The sequence below is a fragment of the Coregonus clupeaformis genome, chromosome 39, assembly GCF_020615455.1.
Source record: "Coregonus clupeaformis isolate EN_2021a chromosome 39, ASM2061545v1, whole genome shotgun sequence".
In the NCBI taxonomy this organism is placed as follows: domain Eukaryota; kingdom Metazoa; phylum Chordata; class Actinopteri; order Salmoniformes; family Salmonidae; genus Coregonus; species Coregonus clupeaformis.
Window position 1 is genome coordinate 16,955,336 of NC_059230.1, and position 16,946 is coordinate 16,972,281.

The following is a 16,946-nucleotide window of genomic DNA, read 5'->3' on the forward strand; positions in this document are numbered from 1 at the left end:
CCAGTCAAAAACCTTTTTTAAATCTACATTTTACCCTGAAATTGATTCTCAAATGGACAATATTAGGCCAACATTGATGTTCCATTCCTTATGCAATACCTTAATCTATCTGTAAGTTAACTAAATATTATAATTTTCAGAATATAGGTATTATGGGTACAATAAAAAACAGTAATGGTGTGTAGGTAATGTAAAATGTAGGTGGCTATTTTAAATGTATGTATGTGTATGCGAGCCAATGTATGTCAGGCATACCAACATCTTAAGAGACATTCCCTTTAAATATATATTATGTTGAGTATACGTACGTCTACATTTCAATTGAACTCAATGAAATTCAATTCCATCTTATTGCAACCTCTTGGGGACAAAAGCGTCTTAAGCTTCAAGCCTCTATACATTCTAATGCATCCTCAAGTCTGTCTTGATGTCAGGTTGGAGCCCAATTCATTACACAACAGTCAGGAATATTTGTATGATATATGCACAACACATGTATGATCTACTGTATATATGCATTCTTCCTAATTACATTGAGAAAGAAAAGTTGTAGCAAAAAGGCCTAGCGAGAATCATATAGCCAAATGTATGAGTCAGCGCAACTTTGGTCCTTCAAGCTGAAATCTCTAACTGTAAAATACTGGTGTTCTTATATTTAAAAATAAATATGTAAACAACAGGTAATTTAACCTGAACATGCATGAATCATGTGTCAATTACATTAGATTAAAAAAAATTAATAGACATATGCCGCAACTACAAGACTCAATATAGATGTAGGATCTTAATTTGATCCCTCTGTTGCAGGAGAACTTTCCTGCAATGGAGGAAAGTGTATTTGAGGTTTAAAAAGGCTTCTGAAGTTTGTAATTTCCACTTTGATATTTCAGACCTGATTTTCCCTTATGAAAAATGTATCAATTCAACAAAAATTTACATGAATTATAATCCACATAATAATTCACGTCCTGTTGTTGCAGGATAATTATTTGTGCTGTAGCAAACTTCCTCAAATTAAGATCCTACATCAGTATATGTGGACTCTCCTTCCTAGTACATTTTTTATTTAGCATAGACACTTATCTAGAGCAACTTACTAAAAGTAATTATAATAAGGGGGCTAAACAACCAAATAAAAAAGCATTGTAAGTAGATCGATGTTAATGGCTATGGCAAATGTTAATGGCAAATTCCTTACTAAAATAAAAAAGTGCAAATTCCAACCTCATGGCATGTAATAAAGTGCAGATTTCAACACAGTAGTACGAAGTTGAATGATTACAGAGGAAGTGGTACATTACATTATATAGTGTTATAAGACAATGGACCATCTATCACAAGTGATGGGGCGGCAGGTAGCTTAGTGGTTAAGAGCGTTGTGCCAGTAACCGAAAGGTCGCTGGTTCTAATCCCCGAGCCGACTAGGTGAAAAATCTGTCGATGTGCCCTTGAGCAAGGCACTTAACCCTAATTGCTCATGTAAGTCGCTCTGGATAAGAGCGTCTGCTAAATGACTAAAAATGTAAATGTAATCAAGTTAGGAGGGAGATTAAGTTTAAGAAGGAGAGGGTTGGGGAGTGTAGAAGATACACAAGAGAACAGCAGGGGACCTAGCATCAAGCCCTGTGGGAGACCAGTTGATGTAATGACGATACAGAGCCTCACCAAGGTCCTTTTTAGACTAACAGTTGATGTAGTGTACATACATCTATGGTTTAAGACAGTTGGTGGCACTCCTATTGGTGACGTGCCATTTACAAATAGTTTAAGTCTAAACGAAAAACATGTATTTTGCATTATTGTAACATTAACATTCCCCATTTATGATGCATCCTATATGATGAAGGAAGTACCGAGTAGAAAACATACTACAATGTCAACCAGGAAATTCTAATTAAAGACCCTATTGTTATTACAAAAAAATATTTCAGCGTCCACTACCATTTACGACCAATCAATGTACAGAAAAGGAGAAAGTAGAAACATGACAGACAATTTACAGCAGCTGTCCCCACATTCAACATAAGAACAAATCAACATCAATCAGTGCCTACTTACTTACAGTGTTCTGAGACTCCACTAGGTCTTACATACGGTACAGGAGACTACACGTTATTATCATACATTCAAATCATCAAAAATTATCAACTCAACAAGTGATGACAACATTGAAATAACCATTTGATGACCATTTCTACAGTATATGTATATTGAAAAAAATGTGGAATGTGTACAGAAAATATAGAGGTAATATATCAGTGCATATGCACAATGTTACAGCCAAGTGTACAACAGCAGATACATATAAATACAAGTATTTGGTATAGCCTGAAATAAATGTTGATACAATCCACTTGTTTCACGGTGACTCCCCATTGGGACATTTTACAAATCATCTTCATTGGTAAGGTTAAATAATTTGGCAATAGGAAGTGTGGAGGTTTGAAAAAGTCTCAAGCAAACATAGTGTTTTATAAATGGATGACCAATGACTTTCTAGCATTGTGATATGTTTTTAATCATGGATATCTGTGAAAGCTCAGCACTTCTGTGGAAATGTTGTCTAATTGATAGTAATGAATGTGGAACAAAATACATTATCACTGTGAATGGAAGATTAGCCATGGTTAGTTACTATGTAGTTAAAATTAAGGTGTTACTAGTGGTATATATTTTTTGTAAGAGCATCATCATTTCTTTTTTCAAAAAATAAATATGAGTGTAAAAAGTAAAGCAAAGGAACCCTTGAACCATATAATTATGGAATGCAGTTCAATCATGGTACTGCTCTTCCCTATAGAAATCCATAAACCAACTTGCCCACCACTTGATATCCAACTTCTTCCCAAAATAATTACTTATATAGCCTTCTGTAAAAAGCATGTATCCAAACCATTTGGAAGACTGACTAAAAATGTCATTTTATATCTTGTAACAGCAGGCCCCAGCCCACCAGATAATAACAGCAGAAACACTGCTGATTTATGACACATGAATGGACAAAAAGTCAAAAGAAGGCACAAATTATAGAAAAATTAGGCTGTGTATTGGGTACGGAGTTAGGGTTAGTATTTAGTGTGGTTTGAAGGTCTACATGGCCCTACAATCAAATTGAGGTTCTTAGTGATTTCCTTTTTGTCAAAGTTTCTCTCAAAAGCAATTTTCCCTTAAAGTGGTTTCCACAATGGGACAATGGAGCACAATGGAGCCCCTAGTAATGATTATAAAGGGCACTAGGTTGCACTTGGTAGCATGTCCTCGACTCTTGCAGAAGTTTGTGACCCAGTTCAGACACTGTCAATCCTACATCCTATAGAGAAAGACAAAAAGACTGTGTATCCACTGGCCAATCAAGACTACCACCCAGCTTAGATGGCACAAAACAGGGAGGTGAAGGCAGGCGGGGGGTGCTGAGAGTGTGCACAGTGTATTCTCTGTCAGAGATGGCAGCCTATCGTCTGGATCGAAGTGGGACAGAACTCCTTCACTAATCTACACATGAGTGCGGAAGTGGTGGGGAAAGGTCAGCGGTTGCCTGCTCCTCAACGGGATGAACCACAGGACTTTCCAGGTAGTGCCAAACACCTCAGCCAGTGTCCGCTGCCAGGATTTATTTGACCCACCACCAGCCCCACCTCTGTGAAAGAGAAAGGAAAAATAATGTGCACAAGCATGCAAGTCCGAATGGGCCCAAAAGAGAAAAACAGAGGTCCCAACACTAACCCTTGTGGAACACCAAATTCAACGTAATGATACTGAGATGATTTGTCAACTAGCTGGATGGACAAATTGTTTCCATTCAGAGAAGTAAAACATGAAACTGAAGAGACCGTCCACTGAGCCCAACAAAGTCTGCAAGTACTGAGAGGATTTTCTTGTCCCTTGTATCAAAGGCAGCACAAAGGAACAAACCCATGGTACTTACATTTTACTTGAGAAGTTAGCCATTTTCTCAATGGTGGTGGTGTCCTGTTAGGGGGTCACACAAGAGGGAAATAGTTTAAACATTTAACATCTTTGAGTAGTTTGTATGATCACAGACTGCCCTGGAACATTTATTTGCATTAATTAAGAGGATGTGTACTACTTAGCCAGGTAAACCTCTTCAAGTGGAGGCCTTACACACAAAGCGATTCACCAAACAGATAACACACCACATGCAAATTAGGAGACATTAATGCACCTTCCCAACTGTGCGGAGAAGCCCAGGTTTCCAAAGTTAAGTTATTTTCTGAAAAGGACCTCTATCTGTTTAAATCAACAATCAAAACGCCTACCTATCACAACTCTGCGTTTATTGTCAATTGTTTACATCTTATCATCTTAACTTATTCCTGTTAGGTTATTTTCTCTGTGAATAACAAACAACTGATCAACATCCTGCCGTTGCCCTTCCTCCTTACCATATGTTTTGTTGTATTAAAATAGCCAATAGCTTTTGGTGGCGTACATCGATACATTGAGACTTGGAGGTGTAGGGATTTGGCCAATCAGCAAATCTGTTACTAAGCTTGTTCACAGGTCTGTGCAACAACAAGATGAGTATGGGACTAACTAGGCCTTCCTAAGCTGCGAGAAGGACCCATGTTTACCTACAGGGACAGTAATGGAAATAAAGGCTTAGCAGTCCAGATGGTTTTACTCAGCTGGGCTCAGATTTAAGCTGTTAAGTCTATTGCACCTTGGTGCTGGTTCATTACCTCCTGTCAATCTACTCACAGAGGTTAAAGGTGAGGGCTCATCTGGTCATGACAGCCAAGGACATGGTAAAGTTTACAAACACATCCTAATATTCCAACTACTTCGACAGCAATAGGTAAAAATCTGGTCTGAGTGTGCAGACACTAGTCACATACCCAGGGAACGGAACTGAGGCCGAATGGCATACATCAGAATTTGAAAAGACCTAGGTTACATGAAATTGGCAGTGTAAACAGTGCATAACATGCTACTTTGACATACAGTGCATTCGGAAAGTATTCAGGCCCCTTCACTTTTTCCACATTTTGTTACGTTACAGCCTTATTCTAAAATTGATTAAATAAATGTTTTTCCTCATCAATGTACACACAATATCCCATAATGACAACGCAAAAACAGGTTTTTAGAAATGTTTGCAAATGTATAAAAAAACAACAACAGAAATACCTTATTTACATAAGTATTCATACCCTTTGCTATGAGACTCGAAATTGAGCTCAGGTGCATCCTGTTTCCATTGATCATCCTTGAGATGTTTCTACAACTTTATTGGAGTCCACCTGTGGTAAATTGAATTGATTGGACATGATTTGGAAAGGCACACACCTGTCTATATAAAAGGTCCCACAGTCGACATTGCATGTCAGAGCAAAAACCAAGCCATGAGGTCGAAGGAATTGTCCGTATAGCTCAGAGACAGGATTATGTCGAGGCACAGATTTGGGGAAGGGTACCAAAACATTTCTGCAGCATTGAAGGTCCCCAAGAACACAGTGGCCTCCATCATTCTTAAATGTAAGAAGTTTGGAACCACCAAGACTCTTCCTAGAGCTGGCTGCCCTGCCAAACTGAGCAATCGGGGGAGAAGGGCCTTGGTCAAGGAGCTGACCAAGAACCCGATGGTCACTCTGACAGAACTCCAGAGTTCCTCTGTGGAGATGGGAGAACCTTCCAGAAGGACAACAATATCTGCAGCACTCCACCAATCAAGCCTTTATGGTAGAGTATTTGTTTTTGTATTTATTATGGATCCCCATTAGCAGCTACTCTTCCTGGGGTCCAGCAAAATGAAGGCAGTTCATACAATTTTAAAAACGTTACAATACATTCACAACACACACTTTGTGTCCTCAGGCCCACACTCCACCACTACCACATATCTACAGTACAGAAATCCATCTGTACGTGTGTGTATAGTGCGTATGTTATCATGTGTGTATATGCATGTGTCTGCGCCTATGCTTGTGTTGCTTACCCGCTGTCCCATAAGGTGTTTTTTAAATCTAATTTTACTACTTTCATCAGTTACTTGATGTGGAATAGAGTTCCATGTAGTCATGGCTCTATGTAGTACTGTGCGCCTCCCGTAGTCTGTTCTGGACTTGGGGACTGTGAAGAGACCTCTGGTGGCATGTCTTGTGGGGTATGCATGGGTGACCGAGCTGTGCTGTTAAGAAGGTAGAGCAGCGCTTTATTATGGACATACCTCTCCCCATCTTAGCTACTGTTGTATCAATATGTTTTGACCATGACAGTTTACAATCCAGGGTTACTCCAAGCAGTTTAGTCACCTCAACTTGCTCAATTTCCACATTATTTATTACAATATTTAATTGAGGTTTAGGGTTTAGTGAATGATTTGTACCAAATACAATGCTTTTAGTTTTAGAAATATTTAGGACTAATTTATTCCTTGCCACCCACTCTGAAACTAACTGCAACTCTTTGTTAAATGTTGCAGTCATTTCAGTCGCTGTAGTAGCTGACATGTATAGTGTTGAGTCATCCACATACATAGACACTCTGGCTTTACTCAAAGCCAGTGGCATGTCATTAGTAAAGATTGAAAAAAGTAATATGCCTAGACAGCTGCCCTGGGGAATTCCTGATTCTACCTGGATTATGTTGGAGAGGCTTCCATTAAAGAACACCCTCTGTGTTCTGTTAGACAGGTAACTCTGTATCCACAATATAGCAGGTGGAGTAAAGCCATAACACATACGTTTTTCCAGAAGCAGACTGATTGATAATGTCAAAAGCCGCACTGAAGTCTAATAAAACAGCCCCCCACAATCTTTTTATCATCAATTTCTCTCAGCCAATCATCAGTCATTTGTGTAAGTGCTGTGCTTGTTGAATGTCCTTCTCTATAAGCATGCTGAAAGTTTGTTGTCCATTTGTTTACTATAAAATAACATTGTATCTGGTCAAACACAATTCTTTCCAATAATTTACTAAGGGTTGGTAACAGGCTAATTGGTCGGCTATTTGAGCCAGTAAAGGGGACTTTACTATTTTTAGGTAGCGGAATGACTTTTGCTTCCCTCCAAGCCTGGGGGCACACACATTCTAGTAGGCTTAAATTGAAAATATGGCAAATAGGAGTGGCAATATCGTCCGCTATTATCCTCAGTAATTTTCCATCCAAGTTGTCAGACCCCGGTGGCTTGTCATTTTTGATAGACAACAATAATTATTTCACCTCTTCCACACTCACTTTACGGAATTCAAAATTACAATGCTTGTCTTTCATAATTTGGTCAGATATACTTGGATGTGTAGTGTCAGCAATTGTTGCTGGCATGTCATGCTTAAGTTTGCTAATCTTGCCAATGAAAAAAATAATTAAAGTAGTTGGCAATATTAGTTGGTTCTGTGACGAATGAGCCATCTGATTCAATGAATGATGGAGATGAGTTTGCCATTTTCCCCAAAATTTAATTTAAGGTGCTCCAAAGCTTTTTACTATCATTCTTTATGTCATTTATCTTTGTTTCATAGTGTAGTTTCTTCTTATTTTTATTCAGTTTAGTCACATGATTTCTCAATTTGCAATACGTTTGCCAATCGGTTGTGCAGCCAGACTTATTTGCCATTCCTTTTGCCTCATCCCTCTCACCCATAACATTTTTCAATTCTTCATCAATCCATGGGGGTTTAACCGTTTTTACAGTCATTTTCTTAATGGGTGCATGCTTATTAGTAACTGGAATAAGCAATTTCATAAATGTGTCTGTTTGCTCCTCATTACACACCACGGACCAACATATATTCTTTACATCAACAACATAGGAATCAATACAAAACGTATTGTATGACCTCTTATACACAATATTAGGCCCAGCCTTTGGAACTTTCGTTTTCCTAGATATGGCTACTATATTGTGATCACTACATCCAATGGATTTGGATACTGCTTTCAAACAAATCTCTGCAGCATTAGTAAAGATGTGATCAATACATGTTGATGATTTAATTCCTGTACTGTTTATAACTAACCTGGTAGGTTGACTGATAACCTGAACAAGGTTGCAGGCACTGGTTACAGTTTGAAGCTTTCTCTTGAGTGGGCAGCCTGATGAAAGCCAGTCAATATTTAAAATCACCCAGAAAGTATACCTCTCTATTGATATCACATACATTATCAAGCATTTCACACGTTATCCAGATACTGACTGTTAGCATTTGGTGGTCTATAGCAGCTTCCCACCAGAATGGGCTTTAGGTGAGGCAGATGAACCTGTAGCCATATTACTTAAACAGTATTTAACATGATATCCTCTCTAATCTTCACAGGAATGTGGTTCTGAATATAAACAGCAACACTTCCACCATTGGCATTCCTATATTTTCTGTAAATGTTATAACTTTGTATTGCTACCACTGTATCATCAAAGGTATTATCTAGGTGAGTTTCAGAGATAGTCAGAATATGAATGTCATCTGTTACTAGCAAATTATTGTTTTCATGAACTTTGTTTCTTATGCTACATATGTTAACGTGTGCTATTTTGAGCACTTTTCTTCTGGGATGCTTACTTGTTTTTATTGCTTTACTGGGATGCTTAGCAGCGGTAGATGTGGTCATGTTCTTTATGTTAGTGCAGGGTGAGCTGCACAGAGTGGACTTCCTTCTCGGGCACACCGGCTCAGTGCTAACAGTATAAATCTGGTTCTTAGGCACATGATTACTGCATACAATTGCTGTAGGATCAGCAGAGGCATTCAGGGCAGTTAGAGGGACATAAATTAGGTTACTTGTATTGTGTCTACCAACACCCCTGGTGTAATGTACATTCGCTGAAGCATTTTGACAACTCTGCGTCACAATGGTAGGGATTAGCTGAGCTGGGCTTTGGTCAATGCTACAGTGAGGGAAAAAAGTATTTGATCCCCTGCTGATTTTGTACGTTTGCCCACTGACAAAGAAATGATCAGTCTATAATTTTAATGGTAGGTTTATTTGAACAGTGAGAGACAGAATAACAACAAATAAATCCAGAAAAACGCATGTCAAAAATGTTAAAATTGAGTTGCATTTTAATGAGGGAAATAAGTATTTGACCCCCCCTCTCAATCAGAAAGATTTCTGTCTCCCAGGTGTCTTTTATACAGGTAACGAGCTGAGATTAGGAGCACACTCTTAAAGGGAGTGCTCCTAATCTCAGCTTGTTACCTGTATAAAAGGCACCTGTCCACAGAAGCAATCAATCAGATTCCAAACTCTCCACCATGGCCAAGACCAAAGAGCTCTCCAAGGATGTCAGGGACAAGATTGTAGACCTACACAAGGCTGGAATGGGCTACAAGACCATCGCCAAGCAGCTTGGTGAGAAGGTGACAACAGTTGGTGCGATTATTCGCAAATGGAAGAAACACAAAATAACTGTCAATCTCCCTCGGCCTGGGGCTCCATGCAAGATCTCACCTCGTGGAGTTGCAATGATCATGAGAACGGTGAGGAATCAGCCCAGAACTACACGGGAGGATCTTGTCAATGATCTCAAGGCAGCTGGGACCAGTCACCAAGAAAACAATTGGTAACACACTACGCTGTGAAGGACTGAAATCCTGCAGCGCCCGCAAGGTCCCCCTGCTCAAGAAAGCATATATACATGCCCGTCTGAAGTTTGCCAATGAACATCTGAATGATTCAGAGGAGAACTGGGTTAAAGTGTTGTGGTCAGATGAGACCAAAATGGAGCTCTTTGGCATCAACTCAACTCGCCGTGTTTGGAGGAGGAGGAATGCTGCCTATGACCCCAAGAACACCATCCCCACCGTCAAACATGGAGGTGGAAACATTATGCTTTGGGGGTGTTTTTCTGCTAAGGGGACAGGACAACTTCACCGCATTAAAGGGACGATGGACGGGGCCATGTACCGTCAAATCTTGGGTGAGAACCTCCTTCCCTCAGCCAGGGCATTGAAAATGGGTCGTGGATGGGTATTCCAGCATGACAATGACCCAAAACACACGGCCAAGGCAACAAAGGAGTGGCTCAAGAAGAAGCACATTAAGGTCCTGGAGTGGCCTAGCCAGTCTCCAGACCTTAATCCAAAACAAAATCTGTGGAGGGAGCTGAAGGTTCGAGTTGCCAAATGTCAGCCTCGAAACCTTAATGGCTTGGAGAAGATCTGCAAAGAGGAGTGGAACAAAATCCCTCCTGAGATGTGTGCAAACCTGGTGGCCAACTACAAGAAACGTCTGACCTCTGTGATTGCCAACAAGGATTTTGCCACCAAGTACTAAGTCATGTTTTGCAGAGGGGTCAAATACTTATTTCCCTCATTAAAATGCAAATCAATTTATAACATTTTTGACATGCGTTTTTCTGGATTTTTTTGTTGTTATTCTGTCTCTCACTGTTCAAATAAACCTACCATTAAAATTATAGACTGATCATTTCTTTGTCAGTGGGCAAACATACAAAATCAGCAGGGGATCAAGAGCCAGTTGTGAAGAGCAAGAATCCTGCTAAAGCGTTCAATGCCACGATTCAGACAGGGCACAGGGCCAGATATGATGGTTTCTTTGTTAGTGTCTAGCAGAGAGTCAATCAGTTCTTTAAAATCCAGTTTCAACTGTTCAGAGCTGCCCTTCATAATGTAATTAAAACCCACATGGACTACGATAGAATCGATTTCCATGTCCTGACTTAGTACATTCGGGAGCAGTTTAGTAATGTCATTTACTCGAGCTCCGGGATAGGACATTGTTTTTGCACCAGGAACGGTCACATTTCTTACCATGGAGCTGCCCAAAATCACGGCTGGCGAGAAGGACGAGGAAATCCGCCCACTCCCCCGCTTCACAGGATGCCGACATCGACGGATGCCACTCCACAGTAAAAGGCACGTGACAGCCTGCTTGGAGTTTGCCAAAAGGCACCTAAAGGACTCTCAGACCATGAGAAAGACGATTCTCTGGTCTGTTGAAACCAAGATTGAACTCTTTGGCCTGAATGCCAAGCGTCACATCTGGAGGAAACCAGGCACCGCTCATCACCTGGCCAATACCATCCCTACGGTGAAGCATGGTTGTGGCAGCATCATGCTGTGGGGATGCTTTTCAGCAGCAGGAACTGGGAGACTAGTCAGGTTCGAGGGAAAGATGAATGGCGCAAAGTACAGAGAGATCCTTGAACCTGATTGAACATCTCTGGAGAGACCTGAAAATAGCTCCCCAACCTGACAGAGCTTGAGAGATCTGCAGAGACGAATGGGAGAAACTCCCCAAATACAGGTGTGCCAAGCGTGTAGCGTCATACTCAAGAAGACTCGAGGCTGTAACCGCTGCCAAAGATGCTTCAACAAAGTACTGAGTAACGGGTCTGAATACTCATGTAAATGTGATATTTCCGGGGGGGGGGGGTTTCGTTGCAAAAATGATGGGGGTTATGTATGTAGATTGATGAGGAATTAAAAAGAAATATATATATATATATATATATATTTTAGAATAAGCCTGTAACGTAACAAAATGTGGAAAAAGTGAAGGGGTCTGAATACTTTACGAATGCACTATATAACAACAACTGTAATATTTACTTGACAACTATTTTCTGACCACAATCTGTAATGAGAGACAGTAGAGAGATTTGACTCACTGTCAGGATGCCAGCCATCTGAGTATAGAAGAGGCTGCTCATGCCGGCAAACATCACCAGACCCATGATCGCAGACACTCGTATCAGGGCGAGCTCATGACGTGCCATAAACGCCTCCTATGAGAGAACAATCAGAAGAGGCCAAAGTCAACTTCACAGCACCATGCACATACCCCCATCCTCCTTTCACACATTCAGCATACCATCTCTATTCAAATATGAATCATCAAAGCATAGATGGGAGAGTGTTTTTTATGTGTCTGACAGACAGGTATCTGTGAGATCTTGATTACATACTTTCCAAGGAAATTGTCAAATCTTGATTTAGAATTAGAAAGTCATCAAAAACGTTGACGAAATGCTTCCTTGTGATCGCTTTTACCAAATAAAACCAAGTGTTGAAACCAAGCCATGTAGGGTTCTGTCCGGTGATGAATTCCTTGAATTAATTTTAGTTCAGTGTTGATAAGGCCTCACTTTTCATTCTTGACTTTACCTGGTCCAATGTGGTTAAGGGCTGGAAGTAATAGTACTGGCAGAAGTCCAGAGCCAGGGTGAACAAACTGAGGACCTGTGTGTAAAAACAAAGCTGCAAGAAGAGCCAGTGGTTGTCCTCCCCTACGCAATTATTGATCCTGCCAGGAGACAAGAGGGAGAAAATATACATTTTACAGGACTTCTCATAGGCCTAGTTACAAGCTAGTCAAATATTAAGCAGATTTTCCTAAGAGGATAAACAGATATATAGGCATAAACCATTAAATGAACCGTCTATTGGTTTTAGCAATATATGGCAAATGGCAATCCTGGGGGTGCTGCTAGAGAAGAGGTGCAGGGCGGGGTGTAAATACTGTGCAGTTGGCCCCCTCCCATTGCCGGTTCGGGGAAAGACAATATCACCGTCAGTTTCCCCCCACAATGAGCTGCCCTGTATAGCTGAATCTCCTAGGGGAGTGATTGACAGGTCTGAAGCATTACCATGGACAGTGGTGGTCCATTTTGCGTACACAGTGGCCACAACGGCTGCAGTGGTGGGACCTTTTTGGTCTCATCATGTTGCACTTGCTACACATTTCCCACTGCTCTCGCTCTGAAACAAAGTAACAAAAAAAGTCTCCATGTCATGACTGACCATGTCAAATGATATACTTTTGTCATATAAAAAACCTTATCAGTGGATCTTATATCCGTATTCATGACACAGAGGCAGAGGCTGTGGAATGTCACATTACCTGAGTGAGGGATGTGGGGGTCGGCTGGGAGTCTGCCAGGGTCGGCTGTAGAAGCTCTAAAAAGTGCTGCCATACAGAAGGCTGATGCTAAGTAGTAACCTGGGAGGAGAGGAACAGGAAGACTATAGCAGTTCAAGTCTTTGATTAAGCAGAAATAACTCAACACCTGGGGCCTCATGTACAAAGACTTGCGTTGAATTCATACTAAAACATTGCGTACGGACAAAGCCATAAATGTGCGTACGCACCAAAAAAATCTGATGTATGAATCTCTGCGTACGCAGCATTCCACATACATTCTCTTTGTACATCCCAATCAACGCGAAATTGAGCGCACATGCACGAGCACCACACCACACCCTGTCTCCTCCCTCAATTAAATCAATTTAAATATGGTAATTAGTCCAATTTGGCAAAAGAAACCTGCAAGAACATGGCTAAAGCAAGCAAGAAACGAAATTTCACTGAAAATGAATTAGAGGTGCTACTATCAGAGGTAGAAACAAGAAAAAATATTTTATTTGGAAATCTGTCCTCTGGAATTAATAACAAAAGAAAGAAAAAAGAGTGGGCGAGTTTGTCTGATGCCGTCAACGCGGTGGGATCTGAGAGTCGCACCGTAAATGAACTGAAGAAGAAATGGTCAGACATAAAGGTGGAAGTTAAGCGGAGAACTGCTGCGCACCGACAAAGTGTGGGCAGAACAGGCGGTGGTACAGGGACCGATGAACTTGCACCCTTTGATCAGAGAGTTGCCTCTATTGTAGGAGACACGTTAATCTCTGGAATCGTATCCGCTGATGTAGGAGACTCGGATATACTACAGGACTGCCAGCAAGGTGACTCAGATTTATTTCCTTAACTTTGATATACATAGCCAGCCACCGTTTAATTTTAAAATGCATGCAATATAGCAAAAGGTACACCAGAGATTTCACGTATCCACTGCTTTTATTGCAAATGCGTGTACCCATTAATAAGGAACAGACTCAAATTACTGTTAAGATGTGCCTGTGTTTAATTGGACTTAGGAACCGCAGGAACATCCACTGGCACGCACCCAGAGTCCGCACCACCTGAGCAGCCAGAGCCCATTCAGTCCAGCGTCTCCCGTGTCTCTAATGTTCCCCCAGTGCTGAAGCCCGTCCATCTGGCCGTGTCTTGACGCATGCTGTTCTGGAGTCACAACAACAAATTGTTAGGGCCATTGAAGAAATGAACAGTCACCTTAAAAATGTCACTGACGCACTCACAGAAATAAGCCATTCATTAAAAGAATTGGTCAAAAAATGAACTTTGTGTCTGAGTACCATTTATATTGTCGCAATTACACGTTGACGGGCCTGAATGGCTTGTTGATTGTGCTGCACATATACTGGTCCTGGGTCAGGGTCATCTGGCGGTGCCCCCACCTCACCAAGGGGTATGCCATGCCTGTGCGCGACATTGTGCAGCACTCCACAGGCCAGTATGATGCGGCAAACCTTGTCAGGGCGGTATAACAGCATCCCCCGGTCCTGTCAAGGCAGCGCCACCGACATTTCAGCTGCCCAATCGCCTCGCTCCACAACTGACCGAGTGCGGGAATGGGCATCATTGTATCTGCGCTCTCGGTCAGTTTGTGGGTTGGTGAGGGGGTTAACAGCCACGTCTTTAGTGGATAACCACTGTCTCCTGATGGGCAGTAATAATAATTACAGACACAAACATTTTACTTTTAGATAGAACCATACATTTAAATGCATAACTTACCAAGTAGCCACCCATCGCGCACCCTGCCAGCTTGGAGTCTCATCCCAACCATGCTGTTTGTAAGGATATATGAATCATGGGTTGACCCAGGCCACCTTGCCACAATATTTGTTAGGCGCATTTGTGCATCACATATAATCTGCAAATTTATTGAATGGAAATGTTTCCGATTCACATATGCAAATTCGTCTTCAGATGGCGCCTTTATAGCAATATGTGTGCAGTCGATCGCTCCGATTACATTAGGAAAACCGGCTATCGCTGCAAATTGCGCTTTGATGTTTGGCTGGTCACCTGCATCGTATGGGAACGTTATATACCTGGTAGACAAGCGGATGATGCCGTCCCATACAGGTGGCATTGCACGGCTCAAACACGACTGGCTTATTCCTGAGCGGTCTGCCAGTTCTCTTTGGAAAGAACCGGTTGCTAGGAAACCAAGTGTAGTAAGCACCTGTAAAGGAACGGGTAATGCGTGGCTCCTCACTGTCTCTCTTTCCAAATTCGGACCCAACTCAGCGCAGAGCTCCAAGAGTATAGCCCTTGGAAATCTGAAACGGCTGATGAGCCAGTCATCGTCGTGGGCCAGAAAATCACCGTGGTCCCTAAAAACTCGTTCTCTCCGGATTTGTCCATTGAAAATGTCTTCTAATAAAGCCAAAGCTGCCATTGCTAGACGGGTTGTATCAATTTTCACATCCTTTATATATGTTCTTACTTAATTGCATAATTAATAGAATATTCTAATAAGACTCGTGTGACAATAATATGGCAAATCATTTATCAATTACAAATTATAAGCAATATCTGGCAGGTGCGATAGAACAGTTCGTAGTGTAATGTTTGCCACTTCACTTTATTGCCTCTATGAGTCGCCAACGGACAAACATCACAAAAATGTACGTACGCCAGGCCTGAAGTTTACGTGGAAGAACGCACATTCTTACGTTAATTTCACTGTTAGTACATCTGACCGTGAACGTGAAAGCTGGCGTACGCCGTGTTTTCGTGCGTACGCAACATTGATACATGAGGCCCCTGGACTGTGGGATTGATACTCACTGACAACCAAGGACCAGGGGATATGCCCCTCATTGAAATGGGGAAGCAGCACCAACTTGGGGACGAAGAAGGAGTTGTAGAGCCAGATGGCGAACACCATACTGATGCAGAACCAGCCCATGGGGTCCACCACAAAGTGCAGCCGAAGCTTCATGGTTCCTGTGACTTGGGGACACAGAGAGACGAAGTGTCATAACCTTCCCTGGAGAAAAAGATATGGATAATGGACATCTTATGATCAGTGTTAATAAATAGGTTAGGTTGCACCTGTGAAGGTCTTACTCAATAATCATTGAGCTCATAGTCAATCTTATCCAACTTTCTCATACTCTTATGACTCTTATCGGAGGTGTGTGTATATCATGAACCAATGATGAAATGTTAGTGTACACCCCCCACCCATAAATCACATGATGATACACACACACACACACACCATAGGAGGTTGGTGGCACTTTAATTGGGGAGGACTGGCTCATGTTAATGGTGGAGCAGAATAGTATCGATGCCATTCCATTTGCTCTGTTCCGGCCATTATTATGAGCCGTCCTGCCCTCAGCAGCCTCCACTGACACACACACAACTGAACAATAATGTAAAACATTCTGATTGTACCTTAACATACTGACACTTCACATTTTAGTCATTTAGCAGACGCTCTTATCCAGAGCGACTTACAGTTAGTGAGTGCATACATTTTCATACTGGCCCCCCGTGGGAAACGAACCCACAACCCTGGCGTTGCAAGCGCTATGATCTACCAACTGAGCTACAGGGGACTTTACTAGCTAGCTAGCTACATATTGCTGAAAGTAGATAATGTCAAGCATACAGGTAGACGGTAACGTGAGACGCATTACAAATATATTGATAGCTAGCGAGCTTTTCTGACAGGTAGCTAGCTAGCTAAGTGCGGGCTTGGTTTTTGTAGGTAGATAGCTAGCTAGCAGTAACAGCTCAAAATGTAGCTAGCTATCACATTACTTTAGTTACTCCACCTACAAGTCAAGCTGGGGATATCTATTCCTAAAATTCAGAGGAATACCCACTTATTATCGCTGTCTTTTTCAATGAGACCACCGGTTCAGTTCTTCTAGTGGGGTACTTCCGTGGAGATGCGTCTACAGAAATATGCTGTGACTGTGTTGTGATTTGCTGTCAAAAAGATGAGTCCTGCTGCCACCTACTGGACGTGCTTTCGAACTTATTTTGTAGAATGTATTTTTTTGTAAGCCAAATAAAACATTATTCTGATAGTGTTATTTGTATGATTTATCTAAAAATATATATAATTGCAAAAAATCAATGT

General features: G+C 41.4%; 1 protein-coding gene across 3 annotated transcripts; it reads right to left on the reverse strand.

Moving 5' to 3' along the window:
- Positions 1 to 1,461: 1,461 nt before the first annotated feature.
- Positions 1,462 to 16,762, reverse strand: LOC121554565 (palmitoyltransferase ZDHHC21). 3 transcript variants are annotated; one of them, XM_041868175.1, is made up of 8 exons: positions 16,687 to 16,762; positions 15,638 to 15,802; positions 12,824 to 12,922; positions 12,570 to 12,681; positions 12,088 to 12,226; positions 11,592 to 11,708; positions 3,926 to 3,969; positions 1,462 to 3,637 (listed from the first exon to the last, which is right to left on the reverse strand). In XM_041868175.1, the coding sequence occupies exons 2-8, from the start codon at positions 15,789 to 15,791 to the stop codon at positions 3,493 to 3,495; spliced, it is 810 nt and encodes a 269-aa protein (XP_041724109.1). In that variant the 5' UTR covers positions 15,792 to 15,802; positions 16,687 to 16,762; the 3' UTR covers positions 1,462 to 3,492. The 3 variants fall into 3 exon arrangements, with proteins under 3 accessions (XP_041724109.1, XP_041724110.1, XP_045067906.1); XM_041868176.1 differs by having other exon boundaries at positions 15,638 to 15,839; positions 16,687 to 16,749; XM_045211971.1 differs by lacking the exons at positions 15,638 to 15,802; positions 16,687 to 16,762 and adding an exon at positions 13,822 to 13,945.
- Positions 16,763 to 16,946: the final 184 nt, after the last annotated feature.

What these genes read in the sequence shown, in the direction of transcription:
- LOC121554565 (XM_041868175.1), bottom strand. Translation starts at nt 15,791, where the DNA reads ATGAAGCTTCGGCTGCACTTTGTGGTGGACCCCATGGGCTGGTTCTGC. An exon ending in CCCCCACATCCCTCACTCAG is followed by an intron (nt 12,682 to 12,823) that starts GTAATGTGACAT and finishes ACTTTGTTTCAG; the next exon opens with AGCGAGAGCAGTGGGAAATG. An exon ending in GCTAACTTCTCAAGTAAAAT is followed by an intron (nt 3,638 to 3,925) that starts GTAAGTACCATG and finishes TCTCTTTCACAG; the next exon opens with AGGTGGGGCTGGTGGTGGGT.